The sequence below is a fragment of the Cnephaeus nilssonii genome (assembly GCF_951640355.1).
Source record: "Cnephaeus nilssonii genome assembly, chromosome: 10".
In the NCBI taxonomy this organism is placed as follows: domain Eukaryota; kingdom Metazoa; phylum Chordata; class Mammalia; order Chiroptera; family Vespertilionidae; genus Cnephaeus; species Cnephaeus nilssonii.
Genome location: NC_137081.1, coordinates 14,336,687 through 14,362,598, shown reverse-complemented (window position 1 = coordinate 14,362,598; position 25,912 = coordinate 14,336,687). Strand labels below are relative to the sequence as shown.

At 44.2% G+C, this 25,912-nt stretch overlaps 2 protein-coding genes across 5 annotated transcripts in view; one reads left to right on the top strand and one right to left on the bottom strand.

Annotated features, from left to right (window-relative positions):
- Nucleotides 1-6,181: 6,181 nt before the first annotated feature.
- On the top strand, nt 6,182-12,854 carry FZD5 (frizzled class receptor 5). Its single transcript, XM_079781729.1, has 2 exons — nt 6,182-6,844; nt 7,098-12,854. Exon 2 carries the CDS (start codon nt 7,353-7,355, stop codon nt 9,111-9,113), a length of 1,761 nt encoding a protein of 586 aa, XP_079637855.1. The 5' UTR covers nt 6,182-6,844; nt 7,098-7,352; the 3' UTR covers nt 9,114-12,854.
- A 2,642-nt stretch (nt 12,855-15,496) lies between these two features.
- CCNYL1 (cyclin Y like 1) overlaps nt 15,497-25,912 on the bottom strand; it is a 37,480-nt gene continuing 27,064 nt past the window's right edge. For 2 of the 4 annotated variants that reach the window (XM_079781732.1, XM_079781730.1), the window contains 3 exons: nt 24,912-25,078; nt 21,220-21,382; nt 17,058-20,054 (listed from right to left, as the gene is read on the bottom strand). In XM_079781732.1, the coding sequence (XP_079637858.1) occupies nt 19,944-20,054; nt 21,220-21,382; nt 24,912-25,078 (441 nt within the window). In that variant the 3' untranslated portion in view covers nt 17,058-19,943. The other 2 variants (XM_079781731.1, XR_013814055.1) reach the window with 2 other exon arrangements.

Sequence of the window (25,912 nt, the reverse complement as noted above, 5' to 3'; positions counted from 1 at the left end):
TTGAAATTTCTTTTGAGAGCCAAATTTTTTAAACTTAAACTTCTAACACCACTTCTTCAAAATAGACTCGCCTAGGCCGTGGTATTTTGTGGAAGAGCCACTCTCAAGGGGCCAAAGAGCCGCATGTGGCTCGCGAGCCACAGTTTGCCCACCATGGCCCTAGCTGGTTTGGCTCAGTGGATAGAGTGTCGGCCTGAGAACTGAAGGGCCCCGGGTTCGATTCTGGTCAAGGGCACGAACCTCGGTTGCAGACTCGATCCCTGGCCCTGGTCGGGGCTCGTGTGGGAGGCAACCAATCAATGTGTCTCTCACACATCGATGTTTTTCTCTCTCTCTCTCTCTGTCTCTCCCCCTCCTTTCCACTCTCTCTAAAAATCAATGGAAAAATATACTCAGGTGAAGATTAACAAAAAAATAAAAACATAAACTGGTGACGATAACATCAACCTTACAGAATTCTTGGAAGTAAAAGGAATTTATGTCTAACATGCTTAGCACAGCATGTGCACATTGGAAATGCTCCACACCCATCAGATGCTGTTATTACGGTCGTCACTGTTGTTAATGTTACCATCACTGGACCACAATTTTGTTGCTATGTAGTTTTTTCTACATAAATTTCCAGCCCAGATTCCCATGCCATTAGATTAGAATGCACTTTTCTAATGCCTGCTCCTGAGGTGTTCGGTATTCCATGCTGAGGTGATTGACCCCCTTTGCAGAAGGTGCAGGCAGGCCCAGGTGTGGGGCTGTGCTGAGGAAACAACAAAACCATCCATGTCAGTGGTTCTCTACACAAGCTGATAGTCAGAATCACCTGGAGAGTTAAAACAAAACAGCACCCAAACAAACAAACGAAACCAAAAAACAATGTCTGGGGCCCTAAACCACAGATTCTGATTTAATAGGTCCCAAGCACCAGGGTTTCTTCGAGTTCCCAGGGCGACTGTAATGTGAAGCTGAGAGCCACTGCCCAATATGGGAAAGATTAGTTAGTACTTTCATTACCCACCCGCCGGGAGTGGCGGGGGGCGGGGGGGGGGGGGGGCAGAAAAAAGCATTGACTTTCTATAACGCCACCACCATGGGGGAGGGGAGAAGACTAAAGATTATAGTTGAATTATTCCACTTCCAATGTGAACAAGACATTCTCACTATGAACCTGGACAAATGGTTCATCATGTTAATCCTCTGGTTAGTGTCTTGGTTTCTTGTCTAGAGGTGTCTGATTTGATGAGGACTCATCAGAAATGCTCCAGGATAGGTATGGAGTGAGCCTGACAATACCTGTGAAGGGCCGGTGTTGACTCACAGGTGTCTGGCCTGTGCCAGTGCCGTGCACACTCTTGGACTGGCTGCTGATGTCAGGTGCATGCACTTTGATCCAGGGCAAGTGAAATGATCCCTGCTTTGGCATCAAACTTAGCTGGTATCTAAACGCTAGTGACAGCTGGGAGTGTGCTCAGACACAAAGTACATCTAAAAAATGTAACTATGTTTTCATTATTAAAGTAACATATAAAAGGAAATATACAAGATTGGGAAAACAGAAAAGTAGAATAAACCATAGTAGAAAACAACAGCAACCATCTATATATATAAAAGGCTAATATGCTAAGTGTCCAACCATCTGATTGGTTGCTATGATGTGCACTGACCACCAGGGGGCAGACACTCAATGCAGGAGTTGCTGTGAAGCGCACAGAGATACGGCACCGTGGACCTGGTGCCCACAAAGCAACACTCGTCTTCCCCCAAGTGGGACACAGGCCCTGTCACCCCCTGTAGCGACAGCCCACCAAATCACAGCCTACACTGCCAAGACCCCTTGGCGCAAAATGCGGCCCACAGCCCAGCCCAGCCCAGCCCAGAAACGGTTGCTGTAATGATGTCATGTAGCAATGCCCGGTTTCCTCTCCCTAGCGACGACTAACCTCCTTGGAGTTTCTTTAGCCCAGGAACATGACTTGTTATATAGCCAGGTGCAAACATTTCACTCTTTAACCAAATGTCTGTGAAGCATTTTCCTGTGCCTCATCTCATTTGATTCTCACAGGAGTCCTGGAGTAGGTAGATAGGAGACTCGGTGGAATCCTATTTTCTTTTCATTAGCCAGAAAACGGAGATTTAGAAAGCTTAGAAACTTGACCTGACTGAAAAGAAGTAATAAATGGTAGACCTTGAAAATGACTTCAGATTTTCTCACTGTGCAGAATATAGTCAAACACTACAATAATAATCTACTTCGTGTTGATATTTACTGCTGTGTTGCTGACAATTACCTGAAAGAGAAGTTGGGGTGCTTCACTGGGCTGGAAAAAGTTTAGCTAAATCAGAAAGCAGGTCTAAATAAGCAAGTTTATTCTATATCTATAAAAAGCTAAGTTGACTCTCGCATGCGGGATACATGTAAAGCTCTCACTGGTGCCAATTGCACATGTGTGTTTCCATCTATCATTGTCGATCATGAATTTGGTTGGCACTTCTATTATAGAGAAAGGACTAAAAGCAATATTAAAATATTTCTTCTAATTAATTTCCCTTCAATGTGCACGAATTCGTGCACTGGGCCACTAGTAATAATAATAATAATAATAATAATAATAACTAAGACCTATATAGACTTACCAGGTGCTAGACAAGGCTCTAAGCCCTTTACCATATAAATTCATTTACCTCTCAATACAACACTATGAGATAGATAACTATGTGTATTTCCATTTTGCAGATGAGGAGAGAGGTCCTGGGGCTGTTAGGTGACTTGCCCAAGGTGGCACAGCTATGAAAGGCAGAGCCAAGGTTTGGACCCATGCTGCACTTAACAGGGTACGGTCAACCGCAGATACAGCTCTCATAAGGTAAGCTGTGTGCAAGGATTCAATGCCAGTTGCTAAAGTTACTCTCAGCCCGGCCCACGTGTATCAGTGGTTGAGCATCGACCTATGAAGCAGGAGGTCACGGTTCAATTCCTGGTCAGGGCACATGACTGGGTTGTGGACTGGATCTCCAGGAGGGGACGTGCAGGAGGCAGCCTATCAATGATCCTCTCTCATCATGGATGTTTCTATCTCTCTCTCCCTCTCCCTTTCTCTCTGAAATCAATTATATATATATATATATATAAAGTTAATCTCAGTTGTCATTCATTCATCCATTTGTTTCACAACCTTATTGAAGGCATCTCATCAAGACTGTTCCATGCTTGATTATTGAGATATTGAAAGGTATACACAGACTACTGCTTATTCATTCCTATAGCATTGAACTCTCAACTGTCTCAGCAGAATGATACATGTATAATCAATACAAGTCTAGTAAGATTAAAAATGCTGTAACTATTCCCTGATGACAGAATCCAAAACCAACACTTCAAACTTTTGGAATGTCACACACTTTCTAGATGCGATGGCTAGTTAGCATCATTATCTGTATTTTCATCAGTTATTAAACTCACTTTGGACAAGAATTTAAGTTGAATTTCATGAACTAGGCTTTGTAGAAACATGTTTAATATAGCAGTAGTGTTTTCAACTCAGAAACTGGTGTTTTTTGGATGGATGGATGAATGGATGGATGGAAGGCTATAGGAGTAAATTAATAGACTAGAATATTTGGCAATGTTCTGGGTGCTTAAAAATGCATCTTTAAAATAATTTAGTGTTCTCCTGCTGGCGTGGCTCAGTGTTTGAGCGTTGACCTATGAACCAGGAGGTCAAGGTTCCATTCCTGGTCAGGGCATCCCCAGTGAAGGGCATGCAGGAGGCAGCCAATCAATAAATCTCTCTCACATTGCTGTTTTCTCTTTCTCTCTCTCCTCAATAAAAATATATTAAAAACTAATTTAGTGTCATCTAGCTTGTTGAATAATAAATTATGACTCAGGAGAAATTTTTGATTTCTATGCTTTCCAATGATTGAATAAGTAACTTCAGGCAAGTCATTATGAGGCCAGTTATATCTGATTGTTGTACGGATTAAATCAGTTAACATAAACGAATTATTTAGCACTCTGCCTAATACATGTTAAATAGTCAGCATATTTTAAACTGCCGTTAAATTGAAGCAACATATATTTTTAAAAAGCAAAAATTCAAATGTACAAAAAGTTATGCAATGCAAAATAAGTCTCTTTGGCAAAGTTTTTTTGCTGTTATGACTACTTATAATTAGAGACCTCCAAGCAAAACTAACATTTCACTATTATTGATTAAGCAGAGACAGCTTTACAAACCAGTAGATAACATCATTTGAGTCGGAACTATGTGAAATAACACAAGTATTCTGGCTAAATTCCAGTGGGAATGGTTAACATTCTCCAACTTGAAATAATTTTTATTATTAGCCAACACTTGTCCATCCCCAATAATACACACGTTGCATGAAGGGCACAGAATGAGACAGCCCTCCCCTGGCATGTCCACCGTCTGCACATACTTTCCACTGAGGGTTTCCCTTTCTTTCTGACTGCTTAGTCCACGGCTTTTCAACGCCCACTACTTTCAACCCTGGCCAGTTTGTCCACCCAGGGTGCCAAGTATTTCCAAAAAAAACAAAAAAGAAATAAAATATGAACACCTGTAGAAAGCTGTAATGTCCATGTAAAACATATCTACTAATAGTTTTGATGTTTGTAAAGCTATTGGTACTTATTCCTTTTAACTCTAAGGCTGGGGTTAATACACATATTCCTCATGGTTTCCCCCAAAGCCTTGTTGATTAAGTGGGAGAGCGTTATTCTGCCGTTTAATCCCTCAATCTGTACCAAATGGAATCCAGGACACGAGAACAATGACCGCGGCCTGTCTCACCCCGAGTCCAGTCCCGAGTCCTTCAAGTTCCCTGGCTCTCCAGCCTTTTTTCACCACCTTCCCAGAGGAAGAAGTGGGGGAGTGGGAAACAATTCAGGCCCTCTTTGTAAGCGTCTGAATGAATTTCAAGTATGCTAAACACCTCAGTCTTCCACCTAATTAGAACACGTAGAAAAAGAGGCGTTTTTAGGACATTTAAAACGTGCAGCATAAAAACCCATCTGGAGAGCGCCGCTGTGTGTCTCCGCCGCAGTTGGAGCGCCCAGCAGGTCTTCCCTTGGGCGGCGGCTGCCCCGCGCGCCCCCGGCCCTCGGCGGCGGCGGCGGGCAGCTAAGCAGCCTGCAGCCCCCAGGGGGCCCAGCGCCCTGCCCATTACAGAGCCCGGAGCCAGCGTTTGCTTCTCTCTGCGGGGAACTGCCTGGGATTTTAAACCTCTAATAAAGGATTAACATCTCGCGTCTTGCAAAAACAGAAAGAAAGGAAAAAATCACTTTCTTGTCACAACCAAATGACTTTGTTACGAAATGCGAGTAAAGGTTGAAACCTTGGAGGTACCTATTGTGCACAGGGGTGAGTGGTTACAATTGTGGATGCCGCAGCCCAAGTACCTAGGTTCGAACACAGGTTTGCCATTTGAGCGCCTATCATGTGCCAGGCGCTCGGCATAGCTCTGGGAACAAGACGGGGTTGAGGTTTTCTTGGGGAACAAGGATTAGCTGGGATGCCTTGGTTAAGTTTCTTCACCGGTAAGGGGTACCTGCCTCATAGAATTGTTGCAAGGATCCGAGACCTTGTATGAAGATGTAAACGACTAACGCGCGGTCTGGCACACAGTAGGGGCTCACTCAGTAAGCATTCGCTCTTCTCTGGACGTGAGCTCACCTGGTAGGAGGACAGCACGGAGGGGAGACAGGTGCACGGTTAAGAGCGGATCTTTGAGCGGTTCTTTGACTAGGAAACAAGCGCTGGGCTCGGGAAGAACGCTTAGCTGCCGAGAGGAGAACCGGTAGGGGCCCTGGGAGCAAAGGTTCTTAAGCTAGAACGTTCCAGGCAAGGGAGCCCCGCACCCGCGGGCGGCTGCAGACAACTCCCTGGAACTTGTAGCTTAGGGTTTCCCGCCCCGCGTCTCAAGAAGGCGTGATTAGCATTCGCTCCGCCCCCGCCGCTTCCCGCACCGCGATTGGCCCGCGCTGCTCGGCTGCCCGCTCAGGGCGGGGCCGCAGGGCGCCGGAGGAGAGGCCACGCTGGGGGAACAGGGGGCGGGGCCGCGCGGAGAGCGTGGCGGGGCGGCCCACCAACCGAGCCCCAGCTCGAGGGGGCGGGGCCGGGGCGGGGCCTCCCGGCGGGCATTAGAAGCAGGTGACCCGGCCGAGTGGGAGAGGCTAGTCAGCCCGCGGCCGTGACTCCTCTGCCGCAGTCGCCGCCGCCGCCGCCGCCGCCGCCGCGCGCGCCGCTCCGTGCCGGCCGGAGGTGGGCGAAAGGGTGCGAGTGCGCGGGGGAGGAGCCGAGGCGGGCGCGTCCCAGGAGCGCCGCCGCCGCCCCCAGGAGTCGGCTGGAGCAAGGAGCCCCCTGCAGGGGAGGAGGCGAGCGGCGGGCGGGACGCGGCGGCGGGCGCGCACCATGCAGTCCCGGCGGGGCCAGCGCCGACTGTTCGCGGTGCCGTGAGGCGGCGGGTCCTCCCGGCCGCCGCACCGCCTCCCTCTCGCCTAGGTGCTGCGGGCGCGTTCGCCCTTCGTGCGGCTCCGGGACCCCGGTGGAACGCACGGCCTGCCCCTGCCTTGCCCCGCCCGGATCATGCGGGGGGCCCCGGACGAGGAGAGGGCGAGTGACGGGCCTGCGGCGATCGCGTTCCGGGGGCGACCCCCTCTTTGAGACGCCCCCACCTGCTGCCATGTGCCGCCGCCTCGTATACCCAGCCTAGCGCCAAACTTTCCAGGTGCCAGCTTGGCTCTGAATCGCGTTTCTGAGCCGAGTGTCCCAGGGACGGAGGAGCCAGCCTGGCTGTGGAATAGCTGCTCCTTTCCGGATCCGCGGAGGTGAGAGCCCGCGCCTTCCCCTGCTCCCCGTCCTCCCCGGCCCTCTGCCCTTTTCTGGAGGGGCTGGTCGCTCCGACCCCGGGGTCCAGCCTGCAGGGCCCAGTGGGAAGGGAGGCGGGGTGGGGCGTCAGCAGTTTGGTTTCAGGAGGTGGAAGGGAGAGTTTCAGCTAGAGATTTGGAGACCGCTTGCGGGGACGGAGCCGTTGACTCCCCTCTAACTGGGAGTGGTTGCAATTTTTCTTCTTTTTTAAAGAGTACTTTCCCTGGAATCGGAGCCCTAACTGCCCCTCCCAAACCCTCTCCGGAGAAGAGCTGAGCACGGAGGGAGGCAGCGCCTTCCCGAAACAGTTCGTCTTGGGGCACGGATTTCTTGAAGAGAAAAAAGAACCAACAGGTTGCCAGCCCCGGCGCTGCACGCCAGTCGGCGGAGAGGGAAGCCCGGTCCCCGGCTCCCCCGGCCTGCGTTGGCCCCGCGCGGGCTGTGCGAGGCGAGGGGAGGGAGGGGGCTATGGCTCGGCCTGACCCTTCTGCGCCGCCCTCGCTGCTGCTGCTGCTGCTGGCGCAGCTGGCAGGCCGAGCGGTGGCCGCCTCGAAGGCCCCGGTGTGCCAGAAAATCACGGTGCCCATGTGCCGCGGCATAGGCTACAACCTGACGCACATGCCCAACCAGTTCAACCACGACACCCAGGAGGAGGCGGGCCTGGAGGTGCACCAGTTCTGGCCGCTGGTGGAGATCCACTGCTCTCCGGACCTGCTCTTCTTCCTGTGCTCCATGTACACGCCCATCTGCCTGCCGGACTACCACAAGCCCCTGCCGCCCTGCCGCTCCGTGTGCGAGCGCGCCAAGGCCGGCTGCTCGCCGCTCATGCGCCAGTATGGCTTCGCGTGGCCCGAGCGCATGAGCTGTGACCGCCTCCCCGTGCTGGGGCGCGACGCCGAGGTCCTGTGCATGGATTACAATCGCAGCGAGGCCACCACGGTGCCTCCTAGGCTCTTCCCCGCCAAGCCCACCCTCCCAGGCCCGCCGGGGGCACCCTCCTCGGGAGGCGAGTGCGCCGCCGGGGGCCCGTCGGTGTGCAAGTGCCGGGAACCCTTCGTGCCCATTCTGAAGGAGTCGCACCCGCTCTACAACAAGGTGCGGACGGGCCAGGTGCCCAACTGTGCGGTGCCCTGCTACCAGCCCTCCTTCAGCCCCGACGAGCGCACGTTCGCCACCTTCTGGATCGGCCTGTGGTCTGTGCTGTGCTTTATCTCCACCTCCACCACCGTGGCTACCTTCCTGATCGACATGGAACGCTTCCGCTACCCCGAGCGCCCCATCATCTTCCTGTCCGCTTGCTACCTGTGCGTGTCTTTGGGCTTCCTGGTGCGCCTGGTCGTGGGCCACGCCAGTGTCGCGTGCAGCCGCGAGCACAGCCACATTCACTACGAGACGACGGGCCCGGCGCTCTGCACCGTCGTCTTCCTGCTGGTCTACTTCTTCGGCATGGCCAGCTCCATCTGGTGGGTCATCCTGTCGCTCACCTGGTTCCTGGCAGCCGGCATGAAGTGGGGCAATGAGGCCATCGCAGGCTATGCGCAGTACTTCCACCTGGCCGCGTGGCTCATCCCCAGTGTCAAGTCCATCACCGCACTGGCCCTGAGCTCCGTGGACGGGGACCCAGTGGCTGGCATCTGCTATGTGGGCAACCAGAACCTGAATTCGCTGCGCGGCTTCGTGCTGGGCCCTCTGGTGCTCTACCTGCTGGTGGGCACGCTCTTCCTCCTGGCAGGCTTCGTGTCCCTCTTCCGCATCCGCAGCGTCATCAAGCAGGGGGGCACGAAGACGGACAAGCTGGAGAAGCTCATGATCCGCATTGGCATCTTCACGCTGCTCTACACCGTGCCCGCCAGCATCGTGGTGGCCTGCTACCTGTACGAGCAGCACTATCGCGAGAGCTGGGAGGCCGCGCTCACCTGCGCGTGCCCGGGCCCCGACACCGGCCAGCCGCGCGCCAAGCCGGAGTACTGGGTGCTCATGCTCAAGTACTTCATGTGCCTGGTGGTGGGCATCACCTCCGGCGTCTGGATTTGGTCCAGCAAGACTGTGGAGTCGTGGCGGCGATTCACCAGACGCTGCTGCTGCCGCCGGCGACGGGGCCACAAGAGCGGGGGCGCCACAGCCGCCCGGGACTATGCCGAGGCCAGCGCAGCGCTCACTGGCAGGACCGGGCCACCGGGCCCCGCCGCAGCCGCCTACCACAAGCAGGTGTCCCTGTCGCACGTGTAGGAGGCCGCGGCCGGGAGCGAGGGGGGGGGTGTTTTGTTTGGAAGCTTTGCCAAGGTCACTTCCGTTTACCTTCCTGGTGCTGACGCCCCCTCCTGGGCCAAGCGGGAGAGAGGGGGAAAGGGCCCCGGCGAGGGAGTGGCTGTCCCAGGACTTCTCAGAGGGGCTCAGCTCACGTGTATTCTATGTTACGTTTCTTGCTGCCTTCTTTAAGAGAACTCTGTTTTTAATTTAATATGTATTTTTCTCAATTTTTTAACTTTGTTGCATTTTGGCAACAAAATTTACCTTTGCTTTGGGGGCTTTACAATCCTAACATTGGCATTATCATGAAGTTCCACTTGAGGTTTCTTTGAACTGTGTGGTCTGAATTGGAAAAAATATATTTCCTATTATTTGTGTCTTTTTGAAAAATGTGAACAGTGAAAGTTTGGGTTACTATGACTGAGAAATCGATGGGTGTGCTTTTTCAGCTTGTTTCTCCTTCTACTGCTTGAAGTGTCCAAGATGTTTTAAGGTGAGCTGCTTGTCCCTGTTTATGAAACTCCAGGTCATGCCAACGAGGGCATAATGTGGTTAGGGCCTCCCCAAAGTGGCAGGGTTAGGGAGTGTTTAGCGACTTTGTGTCCATTCTAGCTTTGTTTAGTGAGCTTCGGGGGGTTTTTTTCTGTAGTACTTGTAACCATTCTTATTCTTAGCAGCGCCAGCTTTTTGAATAAGTTAGAGGTAGCCTCACAGTGCCCAGCATAAATATTTGGAGTAGTGAAGACCCACGGGATGGAAATTGGTTGAGCTTGAATTCTAGACTGATAAGATGGCAGCTCTGTGCCAGAGGAGTGGGTGGTTCTTAATAGGCTTCAGTGATCCCATCTTTTTTAACAAAACAACTTGTGCTATAATTTGGTAAAAGTAAACTCACTCCTTCTGGAACTACTTAGTGATAGTTGCTAAAGGGGGCTGTTTGTAGGTTTAAGGACTAAAATGGATATACCTCCAGTAATTAAGTAAATTTCCAACATTTACTTGCTCCACCCCCACTCCACCTCCTTTATCATGTTAAACAGTCTTTTTGCTTTTCTTCTGCCTCCTCCCGGAGAGCTGTGATTAGAAACCACACCCACCCTCCAACCAGGTGCTTGAACTGGGGGAGGGCAGCTGGCTACCTGTGAACAAACATTGGCAGCAATGAGAGGAAATGAGTGTCCCTGGATTTTGGATTAGTGGATAGCCAGATATTCCAAAAGCAGCAAGACATTGCTCTCTGCAGTCTCTGAAAACAATCGAGGCCCATAACACACTTGCATTAGTTTTTAAAAGATGAACCGGTGTACCGCTGTAGCAGGAGGAAAGCTGTTTCCCCTGCCCCCGCCCCCAGTACATTTTTCTTTCCCTCTTTTTCTGAGAAAGCCGATGAGTTGATGAACACACACACACATACACTTTGCTGTAAGAGGATTCTGTTTGCCTTCCTAGCTTAACCATTCATATATGGAAGCCTATATGATGAGTATACACACACAGATTTCTTTACTATTAGAAAATTCTGTTTACTTTCCTAATCTGCTGAACCATTCATTCATGAAGAGAGTGAGGTTGTGACTGGGGAAGAGGGTGATGGTACATTGGCCAGCAAAATACCAATGACCAAGGTTGAGTGGGGACTAAATTTAGGAAGCTAAAATGGCAAAAAGCAATTAAAATTTGAGAACATCTCCCTAGGGAAACACGTCTAAGGAATTTATGCTTCATTTATACCAAAGTTGGAAAAGTAAGATCGAAGCCCAGTTCAGTTTCTACTTCATGGATATTAAGTAAACAAATGAATAGTTCCCATAGTGAATTTAAACACTGTGCTGGGGGTGTGGGAAGCCTGGTATTATGGTTTTAAGGACTCTCAAAAGCTGTTCAGTTATAAAAATGCACTGCTCTTACTCAGAACTGAATCAGTTTTCAGTGGATTTGACAAAACCTAGTACACACAGCTTAGAGAACTTTTTGCACATCTTGCTCCTCTACTTATTCAGATGTCTCAGAACCTGAGATAATTCCCCTGAGAGCCCATTCTTCTCCTGTTTTTCAAACGAGGACCTTTTCTGAGCACCTTGACCTCTTCCCACACTTAGTATATCTTCCCAGAAAGTGCAGATGGTTCTGTTGTCTTCAGTCACTGTGCCTAATTTGGATTGTCCTCCCTTTCTCTTTGTGGAGGAATCTAGAAATGATGCACTGTGTATCTAAAAGTTGTGGGATGAGTGGATAAAAGTAATTTAATTCTTCATTAAAATTTTTTTTTTCATTTTGGCAACATGCCCAACTTAAAAAGAACCACCAATTTACTTTAAAAAATAAGACAGTTAACACAAAGCATACTAGGCCCAGGAAAGGCAATACAGGTAATGCTTTTTGGGGTCTACTTTCAGAGCTGCCTTTTGGTTTTCAATCTGTTTTCTGCCTTGCTCTCCTTTCCCTCCAGGATAAAGCCCACCTGCTTCCCTGAAATCTCACTAGTATCTACCACCCCAACCCCTACCCAGGGGAGAGCAGCCGAGCTATTTATGGTCATTCCCTATTTCCATCCGGCACATTATTCCCCCCCCCATTTGCATTTTTATTATGCAAACAATTAATACTCATGAGAACAATGATAAAATGAAAGGTTGTGGGGTGGCTTAGCAATTTCTTCCCAGCCAGCTTTGTGAAATTGGAGAGGACCGGGGACTTCTTTTGGCCTCACATGTGCAGCCTTGGGGCTGTTCCTTTAACAGTTCAATTTTAAGCAGTGTCTTACTTCTAGGTTAGGGGGTGAAGATTTAGAAGGTTGTCTAAAGGAACTAATGTGACCTCTCGGTGAATCAGTTGTCATGACCTTAATTTATATTATTTCCCTCCTCACGTTTTGAAGTTGTCTAAATTGGCTGAAATAATTTTTCTTGGTGCCTTATTGGTTTATCCTTGCAAACCTTTTGTCATATTTTCACCTGACCACTTCTAATGACGGGCCTGTGCAAGTGTGTTGTGTGTAATTGTGCGCACGTACAAGCTTAAATAATGTGCCGACAGCACTGTTTCCAAACTGGTATTCATTAGGCTGTTTCCTCCTGGGCCAGGGCTGCACTAATCCTGACACCGGCCGCCAGGAGCAAGCCTCATGGATCCCACACCGAACCTTAATAACAGCATCCGTGACCTGCACTGTCAAGTACAGAATGGGACCCCCAGAGCTAGGAAATGTAGTTGTATATTTTAATGAACTGCTACCCCTGCTGAAGAGGCTTCTTTCACTTCTGTGCTCTACAGAAAAACCAAGGGGGGTAGAAGGGACAAAGCTTTGAATAACTGCTTTCTAACACCGAATGTGGCAAACAGGACAGAGCACATCACAAATCTAGGCAGGTGTGAGGTAGCGTAGCTGAGATTTGCCTGCTCCCTCTGCATGTCCTTTCTTGCCTCCAAAGTCTAATCAAGTGATCTTGGGAAAGAAATGCCTGAGTTGGGGAGGGTGGATCTGAAAGAAAAAGCTACGAAGACATTAAAGCAGGGTGAGGGGTAGGCAAGTCGCTAAGTAACCTGACACAGAACTCGAAAACCTTCTAGCAGCTTGATGACAATTACAGGATTGATTTCAGCCAGGGTAATGCCTGGGGTACAACATTTTATGACAATATTGTTCTTCATGTTGTTATAAACTGTATGTATAGTATGTATGTGATATGGGTGTGTATATACATAATATATATTACATATATATATATATATATATATATATATATATATATATATATATATATATATGAGAGATTTAGTGACTTTTGATACGGGTTTGGTGCAGGTGAATTTATTACTGAGCCAAATGAGGCACATACCGAGTCAGTAGTTCGAGTCCAGGGCATTTAAGGGCATTTAATACTTATGATTTCCATATATGTATAGTGCCTATCCCATGCAGTAGCTTCACAAAGACATCTCCAGAACTCATGAATCAGAGCCAGTGATATTTTATTTGTAGACAATCAACTTGAAACTATAAGTTATTATTGGCAGATGATTATAATTCTGAGACCATAGCATTAACAAATGGAAACCCAGAGCATCTTGAGTTCCTTTTTTTTTTTTTGTTTTGAACCTGGAAGTCAATAGAACAGCTGTGTATGTGGTTATGTTAGTCTCATAATAATTTGCTGACCTTATTATTTCAGAAAAATTTTGTGTATATTATATTTGTGGGAAGGTAAAATAATGCTTTGAGATTTTTATCAAATATGGAGAGTAGTTATTTATGAAAAACAAAGAAATGTCTATTTTTGTTTCTTTGTTCCCAACTAATGTAGATAAATTTTAAAGTGCATTAAAGCAATGGTAAAGAAAATGAGATGCTGTACAAGTCTTTTTCTCCTCATGCTTCTATGGAGACACACTGCTTTCTAAGAATATCTGAGGAGATACATGGATTCTAACTTCATAATCAGATTTCTCAAATGTACTTAAAATATAAGTGGTAATGTTTTTATTAATAAGAAAATCAAGCAAATTCCAATCACCAGAAACAGAACTAATAGAAACTTGTTTTACTTGAATATATTTCATGGGTTTTTCCTGCTGATCCTGTTATTATTTCATGACTCACTTGAAGAAATGAAGGGAAATACACAGAACAGACATTGCCTGAGACTGTGTTCTGTTTTATCAATCCTCCATCTATACTGTAATACCAGCGATTTATCTCATGGCACACATAAATTACTAAAATTTTTGGCACACCAAAAATATATATTTTGCCAATCTGATAAAAAATAGATGTAACTTTGATTATCAAACATAATAATAATCTACCCTTTTTGCTCCAAAGTTGACTTTTTAAATAAATCAGATGCCTATACTTGTATATAAGGATTTCTGGTACCAAGAATTAACAAATCAGATGCAACCTTATTCAATTTGACCAATAAGATGCAACTCTGTTATATGACCTATATATTTATGGTTCAAGAGAGGGTATTGACACCAGACAGCTATTGAGTTGGCTGTTGTCATTTTTTTATTTGACAGTCTAATAGAAAAGAGGTCAGTGCCCCTTACTAAATAGTCAGGTAGTAAATGCTTTAACAATTCTTATGGCTCACCAGTTGAAAATTTCTGCTCTGTGCCAAACCTATCTGAGTCGATGTTTGTGCTGTTGTTCTACGGGTCTGGTTGGGGAGCAGTAACTCCCCAAACTATTCCATCATTCACCAGTTAGAACCACAACTTGATATTAAGCCATAAATACAAGTCAGAAAACCCAGATAAGAGTTGAGTTAGAGTTGGCACCTTCCTGATAATCCGGCTGATGCTTCGTAAACCTGAGATACTGTGGTCAGATTTTCTTGCTATTTTGGCAAGGTACAGATTAGCTACCAATCTACCTCATTCGAATGCCTGGTATGTCTGTTTCCCAGCACACTGAGGCATAAGTATGGGAGAAGATAGGTAATTAGGAGCTTATAATGTTGTTTAGGGGAGATAAGTCCAATATAAGAGTATATATAATTCAATGTCAAAATGAGTGCTGGGAACATGATCAGATTGGTTCGTAAGTTAGGGCAACTGGGAGGAGAGAGGATACGGTAGTTGAGCTGGATTCTAAGGAAGAGTATCTGTACCGTGCTTGTACAGGACTCTCCAGTTGGCACCTCTTCCCAATGCTTTCTCATTGCTCATTCCCCTCCTCCTCCGATGGAAAGGGCAAAGTCACACGCTGGAGCAAAGGGACTGTTGGGACTTAGACGCTGGAGAAATAGGTGGGCCCAGAGCATTACTGGTCATAATGCTTCCTTTAGTGATTTAATTATAGAGCTTTTCTCTTTGTCATGGGTGGAAACATGATTGAGAGGCAGCAGCATGTTCATGTGCATAGACTTGGGAGCTAGACTAACTAGGGAATCTAATCCCAGTCCCACCATTTAAGGGCTGTGTGATCCTGGACATTTTAACCTGTTAGTACTTCAGTTTTCTCATCTGTGAAAGGAGGATAATAATACTACTCATATCTTAGGATTTAGAGGATCTAAAGGATTAAATCAGGTAAGGCAAGGTCAAGGTAAAGCAAGGTAGAAGACACTGTTCAGGCAAGGAATGGAAAGGCAACTGAAATATTAGATTTCCAAATTTGAGTCTGTGTAAGAATCATTTGGGGCTATTGAAAATTTAAATTCCTAGGCTTCAGCTCTAAGAATTGAGATTTGGTGGGTCTGGGGCCCAAGAAACTGCTGCTTGCTTTTTTTTTTTTATGTTTACAAAATAGTTGCGAAGATGATTCAGCATTCCTATATACTCCTTCCTTACCCATTCCCCCTAATGTTATCATAGTATAGTACATTTGTCAAAACAAGTCAACATTGGTTCATTACTCTCCTAGACTCCATTTGGATTTCACCAGAATTTCCATCAGATTCAGGATCCAATCCAGGATTCTTCATTCCATTTAGAGAAACTTTCATAGGCACTTGCAGTTGATGAGAGGTGGTCTGGGGACATCTTGAGAAACGCTAGATGTAAAGGACTAAGAAAAGTTAAATTGCCCCATCCCAACATTGGGGAGATGAATGCAGTGTTTATTTCAGAGAGGGAGGAGAGATAGAAACATCAATGAGAATCATTGAATTGATCGGCTGCCTCCTACACGCCCCACACTGGGGATCGAGCCCGCAACCCGGGCATGTGCCCTGACCAGGAATCGAACTGTGACTTCCTGGTTCATAGGTCAATGCTCACAGCAGCCAGGCTGAATGCAGTTTTGAGGCAGAAGGGGATAAGTTGGTGCAGGGTGGGGATATGTGGTTGATTTTAGAATTGGGGTGGAATCCCCTCCGTTAGACGAGGGGGTCACTTTAAGAAGCAAGATTTCTATTCCTAATGCCACAGGAAATGAGTTTTGGAGTTTGGAATGTGGGGATGCTGCCTAGACAGGAGATACATCTAGGGTTGTGGGCAGCTCAGGGGAGTCAGCAAGTGCAGTAAATTGGGAACAGCTGCTTTGGGGGACACAGGAGGACTCAAATAGGGGATTAAAGGGGATTACAAGGGTCGAGATAACCTGTGAGCCATATGAGACTTGTATTTGCTGTAACCTGGTGATGCTGCTTTGGAAGTGGGTCACAGGAGTAACCAACATCAAGCGCTGCCCAGTGGACATTAGCAGAAGGTCAGAGGGCAAAGGCTGAGATGATCTGGTTGAGGGTGAGCCCTAACCTGCAGTGGGAGGGGACAGAACATGGAAGCTCTGCCTTTGGGAGAGTCCATTCCAGTGAGGCGGTAAAGGGGCCACCGTTTGGGGCCTAAAAGTAAAAGAAGTGAGAAGAGTAAGAGAAAGTAATGTTTCAAGAAAATGCTAGCAGAATCATTTGAGGTCTTTAAATACTATTGGTAACTTCTGAGGCTATCACAGAATTTCTCTAACCATTCAAATTAGCTCCCTTCACAACAGTTAAAATAATCACCAAACTTGTTCCTTTTAAAAGTATTAACCTTTTTTTATTTGACTCTGGATTCCTCTTAATTTCTAAACTATTTCACTTTCCTGGTTCTTTCTGCACCCTAGAGATCCTAAACCACAAACAGTTTTCCTAGAATTTATTTCACATGACATGGTCTCTCATCTGACAACCCCAGTTAGAATAGCTGAGTGGAAGAGCCTCAGAAACCAAACCCACTGCGCCTCTGCTCTGGCGGAGCAGGCTTTGCTGAAGGGCTCCAAGATGCTTTGCGTTGCTTACTGGCACAGCGTCAGGCCGATCAGGTCGGTGAGTGGGCTAAGCGAAGACTTTAGGTAATCTAATCCTTAGCTTGTTGATAGACGCTAGTATAATCTGCAGATTCTGCATTGAAACAAACACTTACCTGGAGATTTCTCTGCTCGCTGTCAAGTGCTTTTCCAAGTAGCTCTGTACTCGAGAATGCAGCTTCTGGGAGAGGGAACAGGCTAGTCATTTTAGATGTGGTCAGGGAGAAGGCTTGGGTGATGAAAGATTTTAGCTAACCTACATGTCATAGCTAAACATTTCCCAAATCACTGCATAACCCGAATACAGAGTGATTTCTTTTCTGGTAAATACTGGCTTCAGCATTTTTTTTTTAAATCAAGGAATAGTGTATTTATAGACAGAGGAAAACTCAACCAAGAAATGAACCATGAGCTGTCATAAAACCAGGATTCAGTGCTGCTGGACTTCATTAATGTCTGGGCATACGGGATATAATAAGAGTAAATAATCTGGAATCTGGTCCAGCATAGAAGAAACTTCTCTTTAAACAGAAACATTGGGCCTTAAGTTGTTTTAGGATGAACCATATGAAATTGCTGATAGGAAACCATCCTGTAATTCCTTTCTCTTTGGTATGTTTTACCTCATTTTACCTTCCAAGTATTGGCACAATAATGAATTATTCACAGATGCCATCTAATGCACCATGCCAGTGATTTTAAGTGTAATAAATTATCTTTAGATTGAAAAGAGCAAAAGACAAATAAATGACATTTTAGAGGCAAGGGTCAAACCATCTATGGTCAGTTTAAAAATGCTTTAAGGCCTCACTATCAAAGCGGATGGGAAACATGTAAGTGAGACAGAGACATGATGCTATGTGAATAGGGAGAAGTGTTACAAACATACTAGCCATGTTTTAATTAAAATAGGGTTTATTAGCTTTTCTTTTAATATAAACATGAGGAAAAACCACATAAGTTGTAGCATTCTTTTCAAAATAAAATTGCAATCAATACTTGAATCTCCAAGCTCAGAACTCCATAAACAATGTTTTTTTGAGGTGGTAGATTGTAATATTTTATATACCATTATTTTTTGTTTCTATCCTTTTAAGTGATGGAACCTGCAGCCCTCAATATAATGTGAAGCCTTGCTACACTGAAAGTATTCCTTGGCCTAGAAATGCTTTGTTTATAGGCAAAATTTCTAGGAATACATTTGAGAAGGTAGGAGAAATATTTCAAATAGTTGAGAACATTAATCTTTAAAAGTATTTCAAGTTTAGGCGACATTTTACCAATCTCCTAAAAGATTATTTAACTCCCTGCCCTTTAAAGCCTGAGGTAAGAGTTCCTAAGATTTGTATGCTTCCTCTTAAATAGCAAGACTTATATGGGACACCAACAACCAAGTCAACATGTAGGATAGAAAAGCTGGTTCATTCACCTGTTTTCATAACACTACTCTTAGGGTCCAATTCCTTTCCATTTATTACATCTGAATAACACTGCTCCTCATAATCTTCCTTTACCAAAATTTAGAAAAACAAAATAATTTTGGTGATCAAAGCATGTATATAGCACAGATCTGCAAAGAATTCTTTTTAAAGAGGAGGGCATTCCTATGAAGACACAAGGTCTCTCCCTACAGTGTTAGTGCAGTTTTAAGCAATGGCACTTGTAGTAGTATAAATGCTACAGCCTTACAACACATTTGAAAGTTTAAAGGTCTCTTAAACTTAGCTTTGTATATTTTAAATATTAAGCTTTTGTTTCAGTTTTTTTGTTTTAATCCCCTCTTAAAGATGGCAAAGATAGGCTGAACCAAAAAATTACAATTTAAATAAACTTTTTGGTTTCAGCCAATCTTTGTCATTTCACAATTTGCTAAATAAATAATCAGGATATTGTAGCAATCTTTTTTTTTTTTCCCTCTATTTTTTCCCTCTGTCTACAATGTGGACATCTAATCTGCAGCTCTGGTAGTTTTATGGAATTTTGAGAATGGTTATTAAGGAGGGTAGAGCAGAAATACAGAATAAATATACACCTCTGCTGATTTTATGGAATAGCCATGACAACTCTTGTCTTCCTGCTTCCTATATTTTTTTATATAAAAATGAAAATAAACATATTGTTGAAAAACAAAAAACTAAATGAGAAATTTAATTAAACTTTCAAATTAAAGTCTGTAGCATTTATACTTCTGTAGGAGTGCCCTGGAGGGCCCAAGCACACTATTATCCAAGCTTAGAATTGCACTTGGGGAACACCTATTTCATTAACAAGCAGATATCACTGGACCACCATGTTGGTTGGAATTATGAGAATATCTCTTGATACATTTATTTAACAAAGAAAATCATCAGAAAATGAGAAGCATCATTATAGTTGTTTTAAAATCCCACTGCAGGGTGGACCAAGTCTAAGTAGATAATCAATACTGACACTTTCCCAAACATGCTACTGTGCTAATAAGTAGTACTTGCAAAGAATTTGAATGAGGTGTTATTCAGCAGTTTTTTTATTTAAACTGTTTGCCAATAATGACTAGCAACTTCCACCATGTAATATGAAGAATCCTTTAATACCTAACAATGCTACAGTCTGTTCCTAAGTGGCTTTGTGAGTTGTTAGGCGTCCCATGTTTTAATAGTAATACTGCATTGATTGTAAAGGAATATGTAGCAATATTGGGAAGGTTTATTCCTTTTTTTGGAGGGGCGATTCAGAAAAGTAGGAAAGACATAAGTTATATAGTTAGTGCCTTTCAAGCATCAAAATTTAAACTTGAATTAAAAAAAAATTCACATAGTTCACAGCTATCAGCCTACATTGTAAGCAAATATCTGTGTGGGTTGGGAGCTTTAGCTTTTGAGTGATTTTTGTAACTAAAGGACAGTGTGTGTCGCATTGACAAGGTCCCATTCTTTCTATGAGCATAGTCCTTGCTGCCCACAAGTCTCTTCAACTTGACGTCTGTCTTAGGTGAAAATACTAACTTTGCTGGTTTTTGAGCAGGAGAGGTGATATTTCTCCAGTCCTTGTAGATGAGGGAGGGGCTCACGATATTACCACCCCTCTCTTCTCCCTTACGAGAGGATAGCTTTAGAACGCTGAACACCAATAAAATTATCAGCACTAAGAGACCTTCTCAGAGCAGCTCTGCACAGGTCTTTGTCTTCACACAATCTGGAAATGGCCTAGGAAAGGCAATCAAATAGAACACAGGTACAGTTAAAAAACAAACAAAAAACAAGAGTTCCAACCTTCACAAAAAGCATCACTGATAAGCTACACATTCACACTCCTTTCTATAGTTCATAGTTTCTGCTGCTTTGGGCAGCTAAGGTCTACACTGCCAGGTTATAGGGATGTACCTTCCTGCTAATTCACGAAGGTGGTAAGTCTTTTAGGGGCTATGATTAGATTGCTAGAGCAAAGGGGAACTTAGAAGCATTTAAAAATTGGGTTCTCAAAGAAGTCAAGAGCGTAATAGGCACCTAACAGCAATATCATCTATTGCCTGTACACTTGTTCCTTAAACATAAAGAGCATACACTTGGGCAAATCGGTACTTACTCAGCTATTCAATTTCTATCCAATCTTCATTAGTTATAATATATGCTAAGCAAACTTTAATGAGGCAGGTGTGTGCTATACTTTATGGGAAGGTCTAATGACTGAGGCACCATAAGGAACTATGTCACTTGCACATTAATTATGGTAGAAAAACATCTTTTTCTAAAGTACCTCCCAGGTACCACAGAAAGTATCCATTTTAAAAGAGTCCATTTCAGTTGTGAATAATTTTGTTGTATACTCACCAAAAGTCATAAGCCATAAATATTACTTTGCAACCACGTACTTTGCCATTTCCATTAAAAACCCATGTACTTTCTACACCCAATATTTGAAACACACATTATACATTGTAAGTATATGTCTCCCAGGTTAGCCACTAGTACTAATAAACTCATGAGACTGAACCATGATATATATAGAAAAGACATGAATTTGCAAACTGAATTAAGAATGGTAAGTAGATTCTGTATGTAGATATGAATAGAAATTATTCATGTTCGGTTATAAGGAAGGGTAGAGATTCAAATGGAAAACCATTAACAGATTAAATTTGATTTAAAACATTCTGAATTATGGTCACAGAAGAGATCTATAATTTTTTTAAAATGTGGGATCCTTATAGAAACCATAAGATATATGATGTGAAAGGGTTAATAAGCTCTTCTTCAATTTGTTAATTTAAAAAAGCTTTTCATTTTCCTAATCACTGCTTAATATGGTTTGTCCACAGATGACAGCTTTGGTGACTGACAGAAACCCCACTTAGTGATGCCACAGCCTTACCTCTAGGTTCTGGGCTCTTTCTCTGCTAAGAGGAGCAAATACAAAAGGCAGGTCGTTGTCATCAGCTAAGGAGCGAAGGTCAAAGTAATATTTGGCATAAACACTGGCAGGAACATTAATATTAAACTGAAGAAGCTCTAAAAAATGCCTTTCCATCTCATTCCTGGGGAGGAGGAGGAGACAAAACCAACACAGGACAATTTTAGTCAATTGGACTACTATCTTCAAAAATATCATTATGAGCTACTAGGATGGCTCTAAATTTTGTTTTGAAACAAGTAAAGGCTACATGGCTGTATTAATACACTAATGTTCAAACAAGGTACAGCTATTTGTGGTCTTTCCTGCATCCCAGCATTCTGGGTTCGGGACAAGCGGGAAGAGGTGATGGCCCTTCTGTGCACTTGTGCTGCTGACTCGGGGCTCATTCTTCAGAGTTCCATTAGTGCAGCTGTACGCTTCCTGCTCCTCGCTCACTCACCAGGCCCCACTATAGTGCTCAGATGAAAGGAATGATGTATGCTGTTTATTAGCTCTGAAGAACTTGCAGACATTTTCACCAGGCCGATAACAGGAAGGGACTTATTGAAGTAGAGAGGCGCCAACAAAAGGAGTGGGCACATCACCACGGCAACAAATGGATGCATCGAGAGCCACCGCTATTATCCCTGAGGGGGAAAACTCTTGAAGCAGCAAGAATTCATCTCAAATAAATAAATAAATAAATAAGCCACATTCGATAGGAAAGCCTCCCCCTACCCCAGTGCATGGAGCTAATGTCAGAGGGCATAAAGCAAGTTTTTGTTCACCTTCATCTTATGGGGTGAGCAACTGTCACTCTGACAGGTCAGGATGCACATTTTAAACTGGATGGCAGAAAGATTACAGACAGATGTCTTGGCTGGACTAAACCCACTCTACGATATGACCCCTGACAGAGCACTGGACTCCAACTCCAACCTGTTTCTCCCATGTTGGGAATGCTCAGCATCCACCCCCCTCGCCAGACAGATGGGAACATAGCACAAGGGGTGAGCTCAATCAGGTGTGGAAGGAAAGTTGGGAGCAGTCCTGTGCTATGTGACCATACTGCCATCACCTGCCAACTGTTTAAATATAAAATCAGAGCAAATCATACTACTTCTACAGAAATCCCTTGATAGAGCTAATTACATAAAAAATAATACCTAAACATGAGAGACTTATTTTTTAATATATTCTTTTTTTAAAGCTTTAATAGTTTATCCATTGGACAGGTCAACAAAGGCTTGATGTTCTCCTGTATGGAGAGCAGTCAAAATATGAGCAGAGATGAGGTTTTCTCATTTGGTGAACTTTCAACCTGACTGAACCTAATTCCAAAATTAATTTCCTATTCATATAGCCATAAGCCTATAGAAATGTAAATCAGATAATGTTTTGATAATCAGATAATCAGGACTTAATTTACTACAGGAATAAATGCACTTCAGTATCCCTTTTATATTTTCTCCACTAATACATTTTAATTGTGTAGAAATACAGTACTTCATAGGATTAAAATGTCTATTAATAGAGGTTTAATGACGGAAGAAAAGCATTATGCCTACAGAATATGCAACTTCTGTTGGTTTTTCAATGGCTAGATGGTTGAATAGCATACCATTTACAGGCACAGCAAATTTTCTGAATAGCAGCTGCTCAGTTTAACTTATTCTTTTGAAGGGAAATATATTTTAAAAAAGACACATAGATGTTGGAAAGTTTAAGAAAAAGCAGAGACACCAATTTTTCAATTTAGACTCAAAATGAGATCATTACAAATAGTAGTCAACAGCAGGGGGATGAAACCAGTGTATACTAAACACTTGTAATTAATGCCTTCCCTTTTCAAAGATCATAAACAAAAGCAGCCTATTATAAACACAGCTCCTGGTGTTTCTGTTCATATACAAAAAGCATTGTTTACTACTAGTCATCGGGTAGCTAGACACTGCCACCATTGCCTCTGTGGCTCACGTCTATGAAAACCCACACATTTCCTTGTGTGTTCTGATGTTATAACTAGAGCCAGAGCCCCAGCCAGTTGAGGTACAGGTTTTGAGAATAGATCAGCTGTCATCATGGCAGAGCTAGTGTTCATGATCACAAATTCTCCATCCTTCAAGGGACCAGTTTGAAGACTCATGACAATGGTGATCAAAGTCACTTGAGCTTCTGCAACTTCTTAAAGTATTTCCATTTGTTTCAAATTCATTATTTGCTGTCACACTGTTTGCTAAGAAGGCTACCAGCAATATCACCAAAACTACTCAGTGTACACTATTATCAAAGTGGGCATTTGCCCCAAAAGCCACTTTGACAGATACTGACAATCACTGGGGTCCCTCCTCTTGGTCACAAGTATCCTCACTTCAGTTTTAAATATGAACTCTCGTGATTCTGAATGAGTCTTATCAGGAGTAATGAGCAAAAGCAACAAAAACAAACTCTTGCCTCTGCCTGCTACAATCTTGCTCTTCTTATGCTGTTCAATATTATCAAGAGGAGTTCTTTCACATTTTCCTAAATGCCACCCACAAAGAAAGACATTTTCACTGTCAGGTGGGCAGTTGGTGAGTCTGCTGGAAATACCTCTTTGGCTCATCCTGCCTACCAACCTCAGGGCCCTTCAATGTGGCCAGATCAGATGCCCATGTTAAGTTTAGTGTTTCACTCTCATGCTAGCATGCCATCTCTGAGGAGCACACCCTCATGGTTACCTACAGCCCCCCACAATGCACCGCTGTGGTTGCTGAGTGCCGCAGAAAACTTTCAAATGGCATGGGCACTAGGTGGTGCCCAGTGATGCTTTGCCAACTGACGGAGAGGTAGGAGTTTCCTAACTCATCAGACCTATTTTTAAACACTTGCAATTCTCTTAAAAGGGCAGGCAAGAGCACAGGGATGAAGCCTTTATATGCAGCTAATTTTCCATCATGGTTTAACAACTGAACTTCAGATAAAAGGAGGGAAAGACCAGTTAAAGCAAATATACAATGTGTGACTCGGATTTAAGCCATAACCTCTCAATAGTCTAGTGGCCCTAAGACATTAACAGTGGCCAAGCATTTTTTTCAAGGGTCAGATGTATACCCTTTAAAAATGGGACTGGATCTAATAGGTGGCTTTAAGAAAGTCACTGAGATATTTACTGTACTGTTGTTCTGGTAATGAGCTTGTAGAATGTTTGTCAAAAACCACCAGAGACATAATTATCAAACAGACTAGAGGCCTGGTGCACAAAATTCATGCACAGGTAGGGTCTCTAGGCCTGGCCGGCGATCAGGGCCAGCCAGGGCCTTCCTTCTAGCTACCGGCCAGGGCCTCCCTTCTGGCCGGGGCCTTCCTTCATTCCGCACTGCCCCCTGTGGTCAGTGCACATCATAGTGAGTGATCGAACTCTCAGTCTCCCAGTCGAACTCCTGAGGGGACACTTTGCATATTAGCCTTTTATATATGTAGGTTATTACAATAACACATCAAGACCTAGTTAATAATGAGGAATATGAATTATTATACCAAAGGTATAGACAGAAGTATATAATTTTATGCCTCTTTCAGTTCTCTGCACAAAGTAACCTTTACAAATATTTCTTAACATATAAACTTTATGGGAGCAAATAAGGTACTAGAAACTGGTTAGAAAATTCACCAAAACCTTACAAACTCACATGTCCTCAACGGTAATGTCCTTGAGGATCTGGCAGTAGTCCACATTCCATACAGCCTGGTCATCCCAAACCTTGGAGGCAAGAAGAACGGCTCCCAAAACAATTCTCTTCCAGTTCGTGGGACAAATGTCGATCTCGGCATAAGTTAAAAGTCTTTCTAAGTAAACCTGCAAAAGTAGAGCACTGTCTTTGATTTCAGATCAGTGTAAGTGGTGTGATAACAACTCTTAGAATGACAGATTTCATCTGTTTTTTAACATGTCTTTTATTCTTAGGTTCTACAGAGGCTGCTTGGCCAGCCAAAGCTAGAAGCCAAGTCACAGTTGCAAATCAGATACTTCTGTTGCTTACTTTGCCTATGTGAATTTCCAGCTCAATTTTTGGTCACAGGAATGAATGCACATCTTAGCAAAGGTCATCCTGAAGAAATGCATTGTGTATTACCTCTCCACTTGTGAAGGACAGCATATATAGGCCCAGTGTAGATTCAAGTTGTCCAATAAATACTGGAGTGCCTATCACATACAATGTTTCATACCTGCTGGTAGTTACATGGTGATTTTCAAAATACTTGAACACGTAAATTCCTAATAATACTGAGCACATTTAGATCTTCTTTTCACAGTAACTAGTCCTTTTGTGACACAGGCTGAAAATAAAAACTGGGTCAATGGAGCCTCCCAGTGGCTGCTGTGTGGTGCAGCAGGACAGGCAGTACAAGCAGGTGTGCTTAAGGCTGGACTGTACAACTGTCAGGTCTTCCCATTTTAGTGCTTTTTATAAGGAACACACATGCATACAAAGGATAGTCCTTCTCATATCCCCCAGTGCTCACATCTCCATGATCATTTTGTGAAATTCATCTCTGTCTTACATAATCTGAAACTTAGTGTCAATTCTGTTGGATTCTAGGTGGTAAGAGAGCTGCCAGCCTCTGTATCCCTGGTACTCCTAAACCTGCCAGGTAGCTTATAAGATTTCTTTTACATGCATTAAATGTC

Coding starts and splice junctions, on each gene's coding strand:
- FZD5 (XM_079781729.1), top strand. CDS start 7,353: ATGGCTCGGCCTGACCCTTCTGCGCCGCCCTCGCTGCTGCTGCTGCTG.